At 39.6% G+C, this 20954-nt stretch overlaps 1 protein-coding gene across 1 annotated transcript; it reads left to right on the top strand.

Annotated features, from left to right (window-relative positions):
* Positions 1-1227: 1227 nt before the first annotated feature.
* ATP6V1C1 (ATPase H+ transporting V1 subunit C1) lies at positions 1228-20622 on the top strand. Its single transcript, XM_059485357.1, has 13 exons — positions 1228-1307; positions 5031-5213; positions 7289-7356; positions 8444-8529; positions 9243-9337; positions 13027-13118; positions 14182-14280; positions 15598-15666; positions 16958-17050; positions 17139-17232; positions 17758-17855; positions 18979-19105; positions 20017-20622. Exons 2-13 carry the CDS (start codon positions 5082-5084, stop codon positions 20110-20112), a joined length of 1149 nt encoding a protein of 382 aa, XP_059341340.1. The 5' UTR covers positions 1228-1307; positions 5031-5081; the 3' UTR covers positions 20113-20622.
* Positions 20623-20954: the final 332 nt, after the last annotated feature.

Raw genomic sequence — 20954 nt, 5'->3', positions numbered from 1 at the left:
TGCTTTCTTCAGATAATGTTGTGAATTACAATGACAGGCATTTTCATACAACTTAACTAGCAATAGAACAATTTACAACCTGCTCTTTTTTACTCAGCATTTCTACTCTAAGCTAAGACAAATGGGGTTAGGTGCCAAAATAAAACAGCAACAGTTTCTTCTCATGTGCATGTTTTTCCACTGTCACCTGCATGCAAGCCTTCTCTTTTCTCAAGCCCTTCACTGCAGACTGACAGCAGTTAAGCATTCCAGCACGTTCCCATAGCTGAGATCTCTAAAGTACACTCTGTTTTCCAGCACTGTGTGTTTTCCCAAAGCTGATCTTTTCCCCTCTACTGGGCATTCGTGAGGACGCATCTCGAGTGCTGTGTCCAGTTCTGGGCCCCTCATTCAGGAAGGGCACTGAGGAGCTGGAGGAGTCCAGGGAAGGGCAGCGGAGCTGGGGAAGGCTCTGGAGCCCAAGCCCTGAGCGGAGCAGCTGATGGGGCTGGGGGTGCTCGGCCTGGAGCAAAGGAGGCTCGGCCGGGACCTGAGCGCTCTGCAGAGCCCTGAGAGGAGCCTGAGCCCAGGGGGGTCGGGCGCTTCTCACAGGTAACAAGCAGTGGAATAAGAGGACAAGGCCTCAGACTGTGCCCGGGGAGGTTTAGGTTGGACATCAGGAGGAACTTCTTCACTGGAGGAATGATTAAACACTGGAATGGATTGTCCATGCCTAGGCAGGTGGTGGAGTCGCCATCCCCGGAGGTGCTTAAAGATAGACTGGATGTGGCACCCAGTGGCAGTCTGGTTTACATGGTAGTATTCAACGTGGTGGATTCGATGATCCTAGAGGTCTTTTCCAGTCTAAATAGTTCCATGACTCTGTGTTTCTGTAATCTGAGGAAAATCTACTGGCCGCAGCAAGAACAAACACACACGCTTTCAAACCCGACCATCCTTCTCTGCCCAAAGGGCAGAATCGTACAAAGCCTCCTTGACACTGGGCCGCCCTGAGCCACATGTAGTTTTACACCAACTCCCTAATCAAGCCCAGATTAATTAGAAGTGGCCTGGGGCAGTCGGTATCCTGAGGTGCCTGTGACGACAGTAGGGTATCCAGGAGAGCAGCCACGCCGCCGGGGCGGGGCTCGAACCCGCGGCCCCAGCGCAGCCGGCAGTCACTGCGCAGCCGGCAGTCACTGCGCAGCCGCGGCACAGCGCCTGCTCCCGCCCCTCGTGCCCGGCGCTGCGGCGGCGTCAGCTGACCGCGGGTCACGTGACCCACCGGCGGGTGAGCGGGCGGCGGCGCCGGGGATGGAGCAGTGACGGTAACGGCGGGGCCGGGCCCGGGGCGGGCGGGGGCAGGGGCAGGCAAGGAGGGAATGATGGAAAGAAGGACGAGTGTCTGGGCTACCCCGAGCGGCTGCGGCAGCGTCCTGGCCTGCCCCGGCGCACGGCCTCCCCCGGCTCCGGGCCGCGCAGGGCCTGGCACGAAGGGCAGCGCCGGCCGGGCCCGGCGGTACCGCGGCTCCCGGGGGCTCTGCTGGGCCTCAGGGCCGCCGGGCCGCCGCTCTGCCGGTGCCGGGGCTGTTTACCTCGGGGAGGCCGAAGGGACAGCGCGGCCCGGGGAGCCCAGGCGGTGCCGGGCTGTGGGAACTGCCATCCAGTCCTGAGATGCGGCCCGGCGGCTCCGTGGGGAGCCAGGGCAGCGCCCCCCGCTCCCGGGCCAGCCCCGGGCCGCTCCGCACAAGCGTGGGCACTCCCCACGGAGCACTGTCCCCCGCTGCCTCGCTGCGGCCGCTTCTGCTTAGGGAACGTGGAGGCCGAGCACCAGACGTGATTTCTGAAAACGAGCTTGAAGTGACACTCTAGGGACTCCGTGCTGGGCCGCATCAGTAAACGGAGGTTTCCTGTTGAGCTAAATAGAAGCAATTGTCCCCCGCCCCTTGCCCTGGTTTTTGTTTTTATTGAAAAATATAATGCTGTAGCTGAGATTCGGTTTTGACATCCCTGTATGTTTTTCTGGGTGAAGCACTGAAAAAACTTGTTCATAAGTTTTATTTTAGATTGTAGTGTACTGCATGATAGATTTTTCTTTGGAAATGAAGCAGTGTACATTACGAAAAAGTCCTGGTCATAGAGGTACATTGTGTGAATAGGCTACCCCTTCTTACTGCTTATTCTAGGTTTTATTTTGAACACTAGGTATTTCCGGCTTTATCCTGTGGTTCTTTTCGTTAATTTGCTTGGCTTTCATTTTGCAGTCGGTCTCTATGTATTTTTTTTGTCTGACCAGCATTTTTATCTGTTTTTCAAACCATTCTGTAGCACTTCTCCTTTCTTCACTTCTTGTTTAGTATTCTCCATTGTTCTGGTTTCAAGGCCTCTCATGTAAAAAACATTTAAAACTCTTCTAGCAAGCTTTTTGTTCCCTTGTGTGTATTTGATAATACCTCCATTTTACCTGAAATGTGAAATTATCTTACTTCCCGTGACTGTTAGAGATGGAACACTACTTCAGGAAAACCAACCAGACAAAAAATGGTGAGGGAAAAAGGGAAGTCCAGTGACTTAATGATTCCTGGCAGCTACAACTGTTTCTTCTGGAAAGTTTATAAATATTCTGTAGAGTATTGATGTTTGTGGAAAGCATGAGAATGTGACGTTCCCTCTGTCTTCCTGAGTAGGATCTTGGATTTCTGTGTTGTTGCTTTTCTGTCTTTTGCTTGGATATTTGCAAGTTGCTGCTGCCACCACTTAGTTTGCCCAACAACTTTTTCTAGCCCTAGTCCTGTCAAATCCAGACAAAAACAATTTAAAGCTTTAACAAACTTTGAAAGTGTGTGTCAGCAGTAGTGGTGTCTCCCTGAGTAGGTGAAGTTTACTGTAACCTTTCCTGTGCCTTTTATAGGGCCAGAGTTCAGTGGAGTGCAGGAAAATCTCTCTTGTGCCAAGTCTGGCATGCATTAAGGAAGATAATGCATCATAGTAGTCCAAATAAGAGGAAAATTTGTTTTGTTCCAAATCATCAGTAATTAATAGACTCCTGTGGAGACCTGTGATGTGAGATACTGCAGCTGGTGCTAAACAAAGAAGCCCTGTAGAGTAGTGATAACTGATGTTGTGTGTCTGGTCCTGTAAATGTTGTGATTTCTCAGCTACCTGCACCTGCCCTGGCATTGTGTGGCACTGCTGTGCTGGGCTTGGTGGGCAGTGCCAGATGTCACAGAGGGTGTCCTGTCAAGGGCCTCAGGACTGGCTGTCATCATCTCCTGCTGGAAATGATGTCCCTTAAGTCCAAGGGGGATGGATGGCTGCTGTGCTTCATGATAGTGATTTAATGGCTGGTAAACTTCAGCTTTAGGCTTCCTGAGGAGCTGAGCAAAGAATCAGCAATCAGGCCTGTGTCTTACCTGGAATTGCAACACCCTTGAATGAGTTCACAGGGGAAGGACCTGTGTGTGTTGTTTTGGGCTAAGTTTGCTATCACATACTGATTCTAGCAAATACAACATTTGATTTGTTCTCCCTCAAAAAAAATTGAGTGCTGTACTCTGTGCTCATGAAATACAGGTTAGTCTCTAGTCATTTAAAGCTGCTACAGAAGACATTGCAGATATCAAAATTTAGATTCTGTCAAGGTACACTTTGATTTTGTTCTTCATTCTCTTATTAAAAACATCCAGTAACTCTCAACCAGCTGTTTCTGCTTCTTAGTGACAAAAGAACATAAATACTCTTAACTTCCTGAGCTTGTCTGCAAAATAAACACTTTCTTGACTGATGCCAGTATGTGTAATCTTATTGATGGTTTGCAGTTGTAACAGAGATACCGAGACTAGAAAGTGTTATCCTTTTTATTGAAATCTTTAGCTGCCAGGAAAAGCTACTTGAAAGAATAAACTAGAGTTTATTTAAATAATTTTAGGTATTTATTTACTTTAAAACACTGTCCTGATCTGAAAAGTGATTGGAAAAGAGATATCAGAGTTGAAATTTGTTCAGTTTTTCTTATTTTTTCTAATGTTTTCAGAAAAAGTTGACTGTTTTACAGACACTGGAATGTCGGAATTCAGGACATCCCTCTGGGTGTCCAGAGTTGTTGGGACCCCTGCCAGGGGGCTCAGAGACCCTGGCACACAGCCCAGAACACCTGTGGGTTTGATTATGACTCATGGAGCAAATTGCCAGCTTTGTATGAAGACCTGAAAGCCACAGAAGTTTAAGTAGTAGTAGTAATAATAAATTATCACTAGGTGAAAAAGTAGATTTTGGGGTTTTTAGAATAGGGGTTTTGGGGACAAGATGGAGGGCCTTGGGTGTATCCAGCCTTTCTTCTTCTTCTTCTCTACCTCCATCTTCTGCTGTGATGTTGGCACTTTTAGATTGGTTTAGAGTAGAAGCTCACTGTCTAACATAGGTGATGGGTATTGGAAAACAATTGTAAACATTGTATACAGGGATAACACCTCCCTGGGGGCTGGCAGAGTGCCTGGGATTGTCCTGCTGGATGGACCTCGGCAGGGCAGGAGAAGGAATTTTATAGATAAGAAACAAAAAATAACTCTGAGACCGAGAGCTGAAGAGCTCCGACTCATTCTTCGAACGTGCGGGCTCAAACAGAGACTTTTCACAGAGACTTTGTGTCTTGGGGCTGCAATAAAACTGCAACCTCCCAAGACTGGAAAAGGTATCCAGCTGTGAAAATATAATGTGGGTCCTGTTTTATTTGATTTCTTTTCAGTTAGATTGTTTACTTGTTATCTTTCTATGAAATTGCAGTTGCTAATGAAAGGTGCTAATGTTGCAAACTCAGCCCACTTTAACATACAGGATGGGCAGTTTAAAAAGATTTTCCAACTGTGTAAATGTGATTTGGAAGATAGGAAAAAATGAATTTGAAACCACATGATACTTCTGGTAAAATCTCTTACGGTGGCTGTAACAGCACTTTAGCAATGTGGAATGAGATGTTTTTCTTCAGGCCAAGCTTTGACTACTGTATTAATAGCAAATATTTTTTCTTCTTTTTCTTGCTTCTCTTCTGCTAGCATCTTGCCTTTATCCTCTGAATCAACAGCCACCGAGATAAAGGCACAAAAATGACAGAGTTTTGGCTGATTTCTGCTCCTGGAGAAAAGACCTGTCAGCAGACATGGGAGAAGCTACACGCAGCAACTACAAAACACAACAACCTTTCCACTAACTCAAAGTTCAATATTCCAGACTTGAAGGTATGGAAACCCTGTGTCATGTCCTAAGAAGTGTGTTTGTTTTGCACCATCTTTGTTTCTCTAGATTAAAACCTGCAGTTGTTTTAGAGAGAGCAGCTGACTTCTCTTGATGTGTATGTGTGGATCTAAGCAATAGTTCAGACAACGGTAATCTTTTTTCTGAACTTCTAAGTTAGTTGTTCACACTATAAGTTTTCAAAATTCAGCAACCTGTGTTCTTTCAGCAAATAAAGCAATTTTGTTCTGAGGATGGTAGTCTTGATCTCATGATGGTAGCAGTTACTTGGAGAAGAAAAATAGGAACTTGTGATCTGATTATTGAGAATTTCCTTTGACGGTTTTGTTTTGCTTTTTTAAAAAATTATTTTAAGTTTTTTCCCCTTCTGAATTGTCTGCTCCTTTTCTCTGTCTGAGATACAGTGAAAGGTTCAAATTAAAATACAGGAGTTGATCAAAGAGCTGCTCTGCCTTTTCTCTGTCCAGAAGTAGCATTCTTCTGTTAGAGCAGTGGTTTATCTCTGGCTGAGCATTCCAGTGTGACCTGCCAATGTGTTGTAGAAAATGGAAAAAAAACTGTTTGAACTATTCTGTGAGAAGCAAATAGTAACAAAATCTGAAAGTAGTTGTTCTTGGTTTAATACCATCATCAGGATACGGAAAAATTATGAGCCAATGTATTCATTTAGAAAAGGTCTTTCCTGATGCCTGGATGTTTCTTGAACAAGAATTGGAGCTCAGTGAAAGCCCTTCAAGGCTTACAAAATTGAGGAGAAAAATGCCATCAGTCTTGGTCTGTTGAGTGCATCAAGTTCAGGTGGCACAATGCCTTTTTCCTGTCTCTGCTAAGGAATGAGCCCAGGGCACAGAGTGCTTCAGTGTGCCTTTTAACATCTTCAAACTGCCATAACTTGTGTTCACATTTGGACTGTCCTCAGTTAGAATAGGGACTAGAACAAATGTCTGTCTCCTCCCAGGATATCCTTGGATATGAATCAGGATGGCTTTCAAACTGTAGGGTGCCTGCAGCAATTAGAGGAGTTATTGCTGAAAACTGTTGGGGTCCATCAGGGTTAGAAGCAATTTCTTTTGCTTCTACTGTGCTTCCTAAAAGGGGCAGAAGCTGAATATACTTTATATACAGTGGGAAATAATCTGGCTTCTGTGGACCTGGTGAGACTGTTAAAGCAGTGAGATCCTTTAGTTAAAACTCATTTAAACAGTGGTTTAGTCTCCACTGAACAGCAGTCTTATTGCTTAAGGACTTGCTTGTCCTGAGGCTTTTAAGTGACTAGTTAAAATGAGCTTCCTTATTCTGCTTGTGGCCCACAAGAACGTGAGGCATGGCAAGTCATTTGTGTGATATTTCTTAAGTAATTCTGCTCCTTTCTGCTTCAGAACTAAACAGAAAAGGACTAATGTGAATTTGAGTGGTCAGGTATACAGAAAGTAGATGCTAGGTTACAAATATGTTAAATGTTAATAACCCTGTAATATTTCAGTGAGAAATGTGTACTCTAGATACATGAGATTAGGGAAGAAGGTATTTTTCTGGAGGAGAAGGGAAGAAAGAGTGAAAGCTTGTAGACAAGCTAGATATTTTATTACCCAAGATGCAAAAAGTCCAGACTCTTGTTGGTCTCACTGCTGCAGTACTCTGGTATTGTCAAAGTTTTTAATGTCCAGGTTGCCTCCAGTGCTGAGATTCCTGAGCAGTGAAATTTCACATTTGATCTAAAGTAGTGAATTAAGTGCTCGAGCAACTGCTTTGTGAAAAATGCAGCCAATTTACAGCATAGACATTGTTTTAACGTGTTTTGGATGGCTGGATTGCAGAACTGAAACTGAGCACCAAACTAGAGAGTTAGATCTGATCCTGTGGTGCTTTGAGGCAGGGGTGATATCTAACAAGTGAAACAGTGTGGCTTTGGTAAATCAAGGTGTCTGAAATCTTAGAGTCCAGCATTTTATGTAGTTCTGGAGAGATACTTGTTGGTAGATGTAGCTTTTACTGTTAGCTGGTTTTCTCTTTCTATGTTTATATACTTCTGCTAATGCATTTTGATCTTTGCTTCTAGGTTGGCACACTGGATGTTTTGGTTGGTTTGTCTGATGAGCTGGCTAAACTGGATGCATTTGTGGAGAGGTAACAGTTCATTTTTACTAGGATGCAGAGTATTAGAATGATGTGATCGTTTGCTGAGTTCTAATAATACACAAGTTATTTTCAGCATTTTTTGTATCACAGTGATCCTCCGCAGGTAGTCAGCAAGCTCAGATTTAAGAAAGCTAAGATGTTGGTTTTCAAGAACAGTATCTGTTCTTGAAAAAAGGAAAATAATCTGAACTACTTTTGGAATAGTGGAACATTTTGCATTCTCTCTTCAATTGTGTTGTGTGGTGCTGGGTCCTGGAGAATTGTTAAAAACTGAGCCTGACAGGTGCAGGGAGTGGTGAGGAAGTGAAGTAAAAGCTTGTAATTCTAGCAGGATTACTGTTTTCACACTTTGAGAAAGTTACCATGTAATTTCCTAATCCATAGAAATACTTAAAAGTATTAATAATAAAATGCAAAACCTATTCATTTTGAAGAAACTAATGACCTTTTGAAAGTTATTTTAAGCAAAAGTAGCAAAATTTCACATAATCAGAACTCATGGAGCTATCTTCTGTTTCAAGGAGAGCAATCTTAAATAGACATTTTAATTAGAAAAGGAAACTATTTGGCCTGGCACATGTGAATAATATTATACATGGCTTTTAAGTTAGGAAGGCAGGTCTTGAGTGTCAGATTGCATTGTCAGGGTTATCCTGTGTTTAGTTTGTATTACTGTTGACTTCTACCTCTCTACCTGTTTCTAGAAAGGGGTTAGAATTTTGGAAGTACAACAGACTTTAAAAAAAATTGCAATATAGTGACTTTACACTTGAAGTCAACACCAACATGAGGGAGCTAGCCTCACCTTGTTGAGATCTGGTGAGTAGCAGCAGTAGAGATTTTAAATAAAGTTGTGGAATACTGAGAAATCGGTCTCCTTCAGCTATTGAGCCAAGCTTGTGCTCTCAGAAAGTTTGGATGTAGAGCAGTCATCATCCTTGTTTGATCCAGTCACTTTTGAACCAGTCTCAGGCAATTTAAAATGAGTTTTATGAATGGTATTTCTCAAATGGCAGGTTTAGGGCTTTATTGGTTTTTTTAAAATATATTTTTATCTTTTTCTTCCAATTTTCAGTGTTGTAAAGAAGGTGGCCCAATATATGGCTGATGTTCTAGAAGACAGTAAAGATAAAGTTCAGGAGAATCTTCTGGCCAATGGAGGTAAAGTGTTAACCATAATATCCTAATGTGTTCTAAAACTGTAGAAGGGAAGGCAGTGATCCTGAAACTTACTGAGGTGTCAGGAGGCCAAGTGCAGGGGGCTGCTCCTGGGTCAGGGAGCCCTCAGTGTCAGTACAGGTGGGGCATGGATGGATCAAGAGCAGCCCTGCTGAGAAGGACTTGGGGTGCCAGTGTGCATTTTATTTCAGTAAAGAGCTACACCTTTCTCTGAACCAATCTTTTTTTTTCAGAGCCATTTAATAGAATTATCACAGCTTGCATTGATGGAAGAGAGGCTAGTATGAGTGGATAAAGGCTTGGACTAGTGTCTTTTGTAGATAGCTGTACTACAAACCTGTCACTTCAGGGGAGCCACATGGTCATTGCTGCCTTTTTTGCCATCATAACCTTCCCTTCTCCCACCCATTTTTCACACAGAGCAAAAAGTAGTTGCTTTTGTCTGTAGTTCTCCAACCATCCTTGACTTGGTAATAAATGTCATTTACAGTCTACAGAGGTGGTGAAACCAATATCTGGAGGCAGAGGTCATGGATAATTTACAGCTTGTTTATTTTCAAATTTCTTAAGCAACAGGGTACACACATGGGAAGGTCCAGTCTGTTACAGTTCTCTTCTGTTAGAGCAGTTCTACATAGAATATAATACAGTTGTCTTTTTATTGTCAATCTTAACAAAGTTCTTTAAAATTTTAGTTGACTTGGTCACCTATATAACAAGGTTCCAGTGGGATATGGCCAAATACCCAATCAAGCAATCCTTGAAGAATATTTCAGAAATTATTGCAAAGGTAAGGTATCTTGTTTTATAAAACTTCCCTATTTGGAATTGGGATATTTATGCACAAAACTTGCTCTCAAAGAATTTTGTCTGTTTTAGTCAGCAAGCAATAGTAGTGAATTTTGTAGCAGCTAGTAACCAAAGAAATACATGGGATGTGGCTAGGATTTGGAGAGTGCCCTCTGAAGGCCATCATGCAGTCTTTGCTGATTTTTGTTTCCTAGGATCACTGAGCTAACAAATAAATAGCCAGGAAATGATATTTACATTTCAGTTTTGCTGTGTTAGCTTATTCTTTGTCTGATGTTCTCAAACCTTGTGGGCTGTTAGCAGTGAACCAGGGAACTTATTTACATTCTGAAAGCTGTGGCACTCAGTTGTGAGGGGAGAAATAAGCCTTCGTTGTTAGATGTAAAGAAAGCTCATTGAGAGTTTTCATGTGTTTTCCTCATCTTAGGCAAAGTGTTTCGTACATGGAGGGCTTTATTTTTTTACTTGCTTGTGAGCCTCTACAGGGTCCTCAGGAGTGACTGGTTTAGACAGTGAGAGAGTTCTCTGTAGACAATCCTTGCTTTAAGATCTTCCCAGCCTCTTCGGGTTGTTTTTCCCTTTCCCTGCTTTCTGTTAGCTGCAGACTGGCTCTTGGAACTGCCTGTGTTACTAACTGGAAGTACATAACTTGCAAAAAGGGAGAGACTGTTCTGGGTACTATAGAGACAGTCTTTGGTGGTGGATGTGTAGGGACTATAATGGGGTTGGGATGGTAGTAAGTGCTGGCAGACTTCTGCTTTGCTGTTACTGCAGATTCCTGAAACTATTACATTAATATTTTTGCAGAAATTACAAAATTGTAATATATGCTACAAAGCTGACTGAAAATGAAATTAGTACTTTCATTTTTGAGATTTTCTTTGGGACTATCATTGTATCTTGAATTTATTTCACAAATTACATTTACTAAGTAAATGTAATTTAGTTTTCTTGGAAAACACCTGCAGTGTGGCCTTTTGTTAGAGGATGGCTGTCTTATGGCTCTGAAGATTTGCACATTAAGAATATCTTACAGATATAAAATTAAAATATTAATATCTGACACTAGCACATATTTACTTCTTCAGAAGAAGGTATCAAAGTGAAGCACTGAACTTTTTACAGCAGTTATAGTGCAGCAGTTGTTTTTGCAGAAATTAAATTTGTTGAAAAAGAAACCTAGGACATGAAGAGATATGCCCCTTTTTTGAAAATTATCAAATATTCAGTGCATGTTATTCTGTGTCCCAGAGTCTGCTAGATAAATAATCTGCTTCAACCAAGCTCTAGAACCTGAACTTCAATTGTCTTACATTCTTCATCTACTTTAGGGACCTCATTGACCTGTTGTGTTGGATAGTAAATGTAGACAAACAGGTCTGCTGGAGTTCAGCTTGAGTCATCCTGTTGGGGGTTTCCATTTTGCTTCATGTTTAGCTGTGCTTGTATTCCATAGGAACAGCTTTAGGACATAAATGTGTAATAAATCTGATTTCAAATAGTTTATAAAATATACACTGTGAGCCATAGATTTATGTCCATAAAGTAGAGAAGGAAGATGACTGAAGATGCTTAATGTTCCTGTAGAAATGACCCCAAGGAGATCATATCAAAGGACTTAAAACAGTTTTGTCCCAAGGCAGAAAGAGTCCTGACAGAGATAAAGTCTTCATGTAATCACATGCCAAAGTGAAGATATAGGAAAATTGATAGAGCTACATTAATTAAAATCTGTGAAGCCTCTTGACAGGTTGATGTTAAATAATTTGAAAAGTTTGTCAAATAATGAATTACTACATTTCCTGTGTGGTTTTATGTCATCCTCACTCACTCAGGCAGCACATTCTGATGTCTGTCAAAATGAGTAATGGCAATTGCAGTGGGGATTTGTCAGTTGAGAAGAAATTACAGCAGTATCAGAAACATTTAAAATAAAATTATATCTCCTGAAACTATTCATCAGTTTTTTTCAGCTTTCAATTTGCAGAAGTTTTGTGAACCCCAGCATCAATACAGAAGACTTTTGAGATGGCATCTGTGCTGAGAGCTTCACTTAATCGAGTTATTCTTTGGATTTGAAATTAGTGATCAGACCTATGCAAGGAGACAGCCTCAATATTTTTAGTGCCCATGTCCAACCTTTTCAGGAGCCCAGGCATGCATCCAAGTGCAACAGCTCAGCTGTATGGCTGCAAGACACTGGCTAATGACTACCAAAGTGGTTTAAATATCTGGGATTGCTCTGTGTAGAGATAGGCTCACTGTGTTAGACTGGCACTTTCCTTAGCAATATTGTGAGTCTGCCTCCTTTTGCCATGACCTTTGTGAGTTATTCACCAATTCTACTCACAGAAGGAAGTTTGTATTGTTGCCTCATTTGGTAATTTTACAAAAATTTATTTTCAAGAGTTCTGTTGTGGCATTGAGGTTTGTGGTTCTGTATTCTCTAACATTCAGTAGGAAGCAAAGCTGGTGGTTTTTCACAATAAACTTCAGTCAGTGCAGCAGTAACAGGTTTTTATCTAAGCAGTCATTTTTTAAAAGACTACTGACTCTACAAATGAGAGCAATTAAGAGTATTGTCATGTAGGAAATGCTGAATGGAACTGGTTTGTAAAGGCAGTGTTTGGTATCAAAGGTTTTTCCGTTTTTGTCATTAATAATGCATAGTTATACTGTTATTGAAGGTTTTGATCCTTGGAAAAGGCAAAGGGTTGTCAGTCTGGGGAAGAGCTAAAATGCACAAAGGTACTAGCTTAATATTTTCTGATTAATTTTCCTCTTATGTTGTCCTCCAGATGTAAAAAAAGAGGTGCTGGTGTTCTTGTAGTATTAAAAAGTTTTCATGAAGGTATATGCCTTGTGTGACACCTGCTAAAATGTTCTGCATGTTGCTTTGCTAAAGGTTGTATCAGTCAGAGGATTTAAATAGCTTTAAGTACTCATCTGTTTAATTTTGTCATTTTTCAGAATATTTTGTCTAAAGGATTTCTGTATCTGTAAAGGTGCAAGCTGTTAATGTGTTGCTACATGAAACGAACAGAATGTTCGGGCTTTTGAGGACTTCCTGCTACAGACAAGCCAACTTAGGTGTTAACATAAACAAGGTCACTATTTAATTAAATGACCTTGCTTTTAAGAGAGATTTATTTTGTGGAAACAAAATCATATCTGCATCTCCAAGCTGAAGTGTTTTATGCAAACAAAATGTTTTGTCAGTGGTCTAAGTCTATATAAAGGGAGAGTCCCTTGACAGTGTTCAGAAACTTTTCCCTGGGGATTTTTTCATGCTTGTACCTCTTTACTACAGTGAGGAGGCAGTGAAGGAGGCAGTAGGCAGCATTGTAATCCCAGACCAACACTGTGCCATTGCAGTTACCCAACTGTTACTGAGTGTGCTGATTTTAAAACACTTCCTTGTATAGGATACACACTGATATGAGTATGGTTGGCAGTTTAACTTGTATTAATTAAAGTGCTTCATTTGTTTTGTAGTCTTCCACTTGCTGCCAAGTTATCTAGCTGGGAATGAATAATTTTTGGTAATCATGCTAATTAAGCCATCCTTCTCAAATCTATCGTCCAGGATTACTTGAGCAGCAGTGGCAAGCTGAACATAAGTTCTATTCTAGTTCTTTAGACATAGCTCCTTTTCTTTTCATTTTTAAGGGAGTAAACCAGATTGACAATGATCTAAAAGCAAGAGCCTCGGCATACAATAATCTCAAAGGGAATCTTCAGAATTTGGAAAGAAAGAATGCGTAAGTTGTATTATTTTTTCTAATGTAGTCCAGGAATGTTATCTAATAATGAAAACTTAAGAAAATGTTTACTCTAAGCTTAATGTACTTTTGAGGTGTTTATCAGTCTTGAAGAGCAGCTGTCATAAAAGAACATTTATTACCAGCTGTCTGGTTGGTGTTAACTTACCTGTGACTGAACAGCAATTAAGAAATCATAAAAACATGTACAAAAAGCATAAATTTCTGGAACTTCTGAGAGGAGCTTGCTGTTAGTGGTAACACTGCTACTTAGATGTCTTGTCTAAATAAGCAAGTCTTTCCTTCACACCACCTTAACTGGTTTTCTTCCCTCAGAATTCACCAGCAGAGACAGTTGGGTACAATAGCTGTTGGGTACACACAGATATTAAATTAAACGAGGACTGTGTGTTGTCTTGTCACGTACGTGTGATGATTATCTGTACTGAGGTACAGTAGTTACTCTGTGCAAATGGGGTTGATTAATGTGCCTGAACCCTGCCATTACAGTGGATGGCACAAGCCTGCTGGCTGATTCAGAGCCATGGGTCATGCCAATGACAGTACATGACAAGGTGTTTTAGGAGTGAGACATCAGTTCTGTGCTAAGCCATGCAGTTTGTCAGCTGAACGCCGTTAAACCTATGTGCATTCTTGGTCTTTAATGAATACAAGGAAATACACTGCTTTAAGCTTTTATTGATGTTCTGCATGTGGGTCTGTACTATAACTCTGAGGCTCCATGTGCTAGAATCCACAGTTAATAGTTTTAATGGTTCTTGCCATTTTAAATCACTTCTTAAAAGACAAGTTGGCCCCTTAAGTGTGTGACGTATTTGGAATATGGAAATGACGCACAGCAGTGGAGCTGCTGATAAAAACGTGAGTGGCTTTGGACAGTGAGATATAAAGGGCATATAAGGACATTTTGTTTGCTCTGCTAATAGCAATTATGTAGGTAAAATATATTTTTGAGAATGCTATATTATCAGGCACTGGAAACTGTTATCCAGACAAATTCAGTTCTTAAACTTGTAATTGTTCTGGCTTTGTTTCTCTGCAGGGGAAGCTTGCTAACCAGAAGTCTTGCTGATATTGTAAAGAAAGAGGACTTTGTACTTGATTCAGAATATTTGGTCACATTATTAGTGATTGTGCCGAAGTAAGTTTATTCATCCTAAGAGTAGAATACAATAAGAAATATAAATCAAATAATAGATCTCACAACTCTATAATACTGTCAGAATGACATCTCAATTTGCTTGGGGCTTTCCTGGATGAGCAAACAGAACTGTTAAGATGCTCAGGAGAGATAAGTGAGCGTCTGTGCCTGTGTTCCTTTGTTCACAAAAACTTCTTATAAAGACTGCTGGGTGCTCGTGAATTTCTTGAAGAAACTGGAAATTAGATTTATGTCTCTTATTCAGTGTTTGCTATGAGTAGACATGCTCCAGATGGTGTCCTTATGAAAGTAAGTGCTGAGTAAAAACATGACTTGTTTTACATTAGAAGGCTTAATCATTAAATTATCCTGGTTAGAACTATGCCAACTTCCATCATTTACTGAGTGAACTCTTTACTGCTTTGCTCTGCACGTTTTTAGATTGCCTGAACACTGTTTTTTGGGTTTTTTTTTTACTTAACTAAGTCTGTGCCATTGGAACCCTGCTTATGTCCTGTGAAAGGCTTGCTGGGGGAGCAGACTGTTCTTATTTGAAATGTGTGAACAACAGAAACCTCATGTTTTCCCTTGACCAAGGAAAGTGGTGATACAGATGCCCTCAAAACTGTTGTAAAATGAAAAAATGGCCCTTGACTGGAGCTGCAAGCAGAGAGCTCCTAATTTGTGAAAAGCCCACTGGCTTTCTTTACCACAGGAGCTATTAGAGTCTGTCAGATGTTTTTCCTCTGGTGAAGGAAAACCAATTTTGCAGTGGCTTTAGCAGAAAGCAAGTGGTTAGAATATCTCTGCTGTTATTTTTTCTGTTTTTGCTGTTGAGAGGATGGAACCTCTTCACAAGTAACTACAGAATAACAGGGCTTCCAAAATTCCCAGTCCTTCAGGCAAGTGCAGGACTCTAGGGAACCTGTTTATAATTGTGGAAGAAGTAATGCTCTGCTCAAAAGAGCAGAGTTGCATGAGGAGTTTCTGATTAACTTTGACAGTTAATTCCATTTGGTCCCCTGAGATCTCTACTTAATGATGATTTAATTTCATAGTTCTTTGATTTAAAAAATGTTGCACTTGTAAACTGACATGAAGACTGAAAATATGTTACTTTTGCAATCACTATAGTTTATTTATCAATAATTATAAAAACAGCATGAGGAGAACTGAGTGTTTCTTGAGTCTTGCATATTTCTTAAAACCTGCACCTGAGATTGATGATGTGATGATTAAATGTTGTTACCTTTAAAAAAAAGCCTTGATCCATTAATCTCAGATTAAAAGTCTAACAATAACCTGTGCATTCTCTAGGTTAAATTACAATGACTGGGTTAAGCAGTATGAAACACTAGCAGAGATGGTTGTACCACGTTCCAGCAAGTAAGTTGTGAAATGCTAAATCTCATATTTGCGTGTGCTGTGTTTCAGGAGTGTTCTTCATCTAGAAAGACTTTGAATTTTAAAGATTGGTCAGAAACTTGTCAACATGTCTACCTTATCTGATCAAGTAATTGAGGAAAGATTCAGGTGAACTCTAGAGTTAACAAAGTTATCAAACGTAACTTATGTGAGAAGAGTAAGAGGATTGAAGAGTTAATCTATTCTGGTCAGATATATTCAGCCTCTGGCTGGAGTGTGGTGGAGATAAGCAACAAATGCTGGCTGCTGGCCTGTAAGCTTTAGGTCTGTATTCACAGGACTTGAAACAAGTTATATGAGCTCTGAAAGCTTCCAAAGAATGGAGAACTGGAAGTGTAAATTTGTTGTGTTCAAAGAAAGGCAGCTTGTCTCTTTGGGTCCTTGGTATCAGGCTGCTGCCTGGTGCTGTGGTGGGCAAGATTAAGCCACTTTAACAACCTTGTAACCACTTTGACTGGTAAAGTCCACATGTAGCACAAAGCACCGATTTGTGGTTAATTTTAACTGACAGACTGAGGTTTTGGTCAGGAAAATCTGATGCTACTAGTTCTGAGCCATTTAAAAAATCGGAACTTGCTCTGGATAGCTTCACATTTGGAAGACCTGCTAGTGCTTATTTCATTATTGTGAAACCATGGCCTAGGGCTAGCTTAAGCAAAGGCAACTTGTTAAACTGTCGGATAATGCTTGTATTGAAGACAGTATCACATTGAGGAACAGTCTAAATCTGTTCAAGCTTTTTTTTTCCTAAGGTAAAACCCCAAAATAAGCAATATTATTTTTAATTATAAAATAGTAAATCTAGGGGTCATCTTTGCAGCCTAAGAAATATTTTGTTTTGCCAACCTGTATATTTTTAATTTGTGTATTTTTCTAATTTATATCCATTTCATTTTTCTTTAAAACACACATTTCTAATAAAACTGTAGTACAAATGTTTCAGTACTAAACCAGTTTCAGTTACTTTTTTTGTTAAATAAGTTTTAATTTGAACAAATATCATATGAAGTGGTTTTGTGTGATGAAGTCTCTGAATGTGAACTGTAAGCTGCCATCATTTATGAAGGGAGCAATTAAGAGCAGTCAGTTACATTCTGTATGAGGTGCTTAATTTGGGAACTAAATCCTGTATAATTATCTACATTTATGTCTTGCCTTGTAGCAATAAAGTACAACTTGTGGTACTGTGTGACTGATCTGTGCTGGCTTGAACCTGGTTAATTCTGACTTGGTTTGTTTTCTTTCTGTGTAGTGTACTCTTTGAGGACCAAGACAGCTACCTTTGTAATGTCACCTTGTTCAGGAAGGCAGTGGATGACTTCAAGCACAAAGCCAGAGAATATAAGTAAGGTTTATTTTGTGTGCATTCTGTCTCTCATGCTTTGAAGGATCTCTAGACAGACACTTTTGATTTTATTCACTTCCAAATGCAGATTTATGGTCCGTGACTTCCAGTACAATGAAGAAGAGATGAAAGCTGATAAAGAAGAAATGAACAGACTGTCAACTGACAAGAAGAAACAGTTTGTAAGTCTTAATAAAGTGGTCATTACAGAAGTGTGAGACATCTAAGACTTGTTATTGCTACATAAAATTTTCATGAAGTTGTGATTCAGAGAAAGCATTGTAGGGATGACATGATATAGGCAGCCTGCCACCCAGCTAATCTACTCTGGAATAATTGAATTTTGTGCAGCACAAGTGCTCCTCACTGCATTGAACCAAGGGCTGGTATCGCAGCTGATAATGTTTGAAGTTTGAAAATGGACAAGTGTTTGAATTGCATAATCAGATATTACTAAAAGGATCTTTAATATAGTTAGATCATGGCAACTGAGATGGGGACCTGAAGGGACAATGGGAAGTCTCATTAAATGTCTCTTTACTTTATATCAAAACACTCTTGAGCAATTATGTCCATAGTGAACTCTGTCTTTGTCTTGTCTTTTATTATGGTACAGATATTGAGTAGCTGCTCAAACATGCATAATGGGCTGAGTCTTTTCTGATGTTTGAATAGCTTATTTTTTTTCCCTCTCTATTCTTTCACAGGGGCCTCTGGTTCGGTGGCTGAAAGTTAATTTCAGTGAAGCTTTCATTGCGTGGATTCATGTGAAAGCATTGCGTGTTTTTGTTGAATCTGTTTTAAGGTAATGAGGCAGATTTGAATAGTGATTTTCTTCCTAGACTTGGTAAGAATTTACATCTAGCTTGGGTTTACCAAATTGAAGCAAGTGAATGCTGCTCTTCTGGGAAGGATGAAGCTAAAAGTAGGGCAGTAAGAATAGCTGGTGGCAATAGCTCTTGTTGCCAGTTGTGAAATATTTGAAGTAGATAATTGTGTATCTTCCCCTTGGATAGTCTTTTCACTATTGCTTTAGGAGTTACAGATACTCTGTAAATAGCAGGGAGACATATTTGCTCATTTTTAGGTTACTTTATGAGCTGCTTGTAACAAGAACTAACTGCATCTTATATTTAAATGGCAAATTTGAATAGTTCAGAATAACAATAGCTTGGCATCATGAAATCCATGCTTTTTCTTTAAGACATGCCTTTTGTAATCTAAATTTTTCAGTTTTAAACCACTCAATATTCTAATTAGAAATTTTATCTGCTTTTTTTTCTTCATACTATCCACAAGTGTTGTTACTAGTCAAGAACAGATGTAGTTGTTCTGCAAAGGAAAGACCTTTATTTTTTATAGTTGAAGATGTTCCTACTGTGGTCAGTAAAGGGCAAGGTGTTTTTAGCCTTTTTGATCAGTTGTCATAAAGGAGAAAAGCAGAGGAGAAAAGGAAAACAAATCACATGAACTTGCATTCTTGCTGCTATGGCCTTATTGTCAAGACAGAACTTGAGTAAAGAGTAAAGAAGAAAGCTGAACCTGACTGAAATGTTGGCAGCAGTTTCCACACTCCTAGAAAGGAAGATTAAGTAGAAACTACATGGTCTACCAAGTGTGATAAGCAAAGTAAATTAATGGAATGTTCAAAATTTAGTCTTTGATCAGGTAACATTGAGAATTATGCTAAATACTCAAGGATTTAAAATTATTTTAAAAATATTTAGGCTTCTGTTTTGTTATTTTAAGCTTGAAGTTCTACTTTTTTGTTGTCTTATGAACTGTAGACACAGAATGGTTTTGCAAAAATGGAAATTAGCAGAATTTCCTCTTCAGCAATAGGATTCTTTCTCAAAAAAAAATCTGCTTTGAATTATGAAGGAAGGTTTATTTCAGCATTTCCATGGTTTTCTACTTGACTTCCTCAGGTACGGTTTGCCAGTTAACTTCCAGGCAATGCTGCTTCAGCCTAATAAGAAAACAATGAAGAAACTGAGGGAAGTTCTGTATGACTTGTACAAACACCTTGACAGCAGTGCAGCAGCTATCATTGATGTAAGTACTATTTAACTGCTGCTAGTGTGTTTAAACAAAGTCTTTTGGCATCATTAAAAAGCTGTACCTCTCCATATTCTTCATTTTCTCACAATACAGAGAATTTTGTCTCCATAAAAAAATGCTGCCTCTGTTTTACACTTTATGCAGGCAGATGGTGTTTAAAGTTGCATCCAATATATTTGAAGAGCTGTCTGGTTTAAAAGTCACATGTAATTTCTTCTTACTGCATTCTTTCCTACTGCTGATGGAAAGATACAGACTGCAAGTTAGCACAGTAGTCCTCTGCTGTAGAAGGCTGAATCATTGTCAAAATGGAATCTGCCTTTCCATCTGTAGAGGTCTCATTTTCATGTGTAAAAACTGGTTTGTTGGGAGGCTTATTCTGCTAATTGGCTTTTTATTGAAAATCGGTGATGTTCGTAGTTAAAGGGTAACTGAAGATACCATGAGTTTAGCTGAATTAAAAAAGATTCTTAACATTATATTGAATGTAATGTATTTCCAGGCCTTTTTGTGGAAAGAGGATGTGAGACAATTTAGGTGAAAATGAAAGATGCTGAACTTATATAATGCCTTGGATCATTCAGCACCCTATAGCATTCTCATCAGAAACTGGCAGTGTTTAGATGTAGTAGTGATGATGTGTTTACTATAGCAATGGATGTGAATTATTGGTACAGAACTACTTAGACTTCGAAAAAGCACTTTGTACTTAATTTTGAAAAATCCTGTTAGTCATTTGTCAAGGTTCTAACTTTACCTGTTACTTAAACAGTCACTTGAATGTGAAAATTTAACCTTGAAATCTTACCTGGCCTATTTGCTTCTAAAACATATTAATATTTCAGCTACTTCTTAATAGCAGTTTGAATTGTAAGAGTATAACTGGTTTCAAAATTTATTTGCAGGCAACTATGGATATTCCAGGTTTAAACCTCAGCCAACAGGAGTACTACCCATATGTGTACTACAAGATCGATTGTAATTTGCTGGAATTCAAGTAAAAGTTCCCTAACATGACAATCTTCTCAGTGTTGGTGTAAACAAACAGAAGTGAGGTTGAAGTATAATAATACTTTTAACATTCTACTAATCATATGCTTGCTTCTTATGTTAGGTGAATTGAACACACTGTGGTCCATCTCTAGACATTTTCTTTTTAAAGAGCGGTGTAGGTAACCAGCTTTTAATCGACTATGTCTGTAAATGTATATTGAGAGAATTGAAGTATTTATAAACAGAGTGATTTATTTAAGGAAAAGCTTATCCCTCTTTCCTATGGTGGTCTGTGTTAATTCCATTTACTGTTGTTTATAAAAAAAACTTGTTTACAGAAGACTAGTGTAAATGTTCATGGCCATTTTGTTCATTTGATTTAGCAGATACAACTGTGTTAACGTTGTTGAACTGTGATGTAAAGTATGTAAAATTGGTATGAAATCGTGCTTTCTGAATGGTTTAAAATTACAATTGATGCACTGTAAACACAGGGAAAATAAACATACCTGTGCAAATGTGTCACTTTCTTCTACCACATAAAATTGAAGATACTTGTGTCTAAACTGAAGCAATATGTTAAGTCTTTAATAGTGCTGCATCCTGCACGCACTGGTACAGAAATAGAATTGGCTTCAGCACAAGTACTTGTAGGAGATGCAGGAACTAATTTTGCTTTGTGCAGAAAGGCTTGAGTATGTTGTTTGGCCACCACACATATGTATGAATGCTTTTCATGTTTATGTCTTTGTGACTAAAGAAAAGATCTGAGACAATTACTGGGAAGATGACAGCAAGCTGGGATAATAACAAGCTAGGCTGAGCTGGGATTTTGATAATTCTTCTTTCT

Source organism: Ammospiza nelsoni, chromosome 1 (genome assembly GCF_027579445.1).
Source record: "Ammospiza nelsoni isolate bAmmNel1 chromosome 1, bAmmNel1.pri, whole genome shotgun sequence".
Classification (NCBI taxonomy): Eukaryota; Metazoa; Chordata; class Aves; order Passeriformes; family Passerellidae; genus Ammospiza; species Ammospiza nelsoni.
This window is presented reverse-complemented; position numbering and strand designations above follow the sequence as displayed.

What these genes read in the sequence shown, in the direction of transcription:
- ATP6V1C1 (XM_059485357.1), top strand. Translation starts at nt 5,082, where the DNA reads ATGACAGAGTTTTGGCTGATTTCTGCTCCTGGAGAAAAGACCTGTCAG. An exon ending in CTGGATGCATTTGTGGAGAG is followed by an intron (nt 7,357 to 8,443) that starts GTAACAGTTCAT and finishes TCCAATTTTCAG; the next exon opens with TGTTGTAAAGAAGGTGGCCC. An exon ending in GTGCAGCAGCTATCATTGAT is followed by an intron (nt 19,106 to 20,016) that starts GTAAGTACTATT and finishes ATTTATTTGCAG; the next exon opens with GCAACTATGGATATTCCAGG.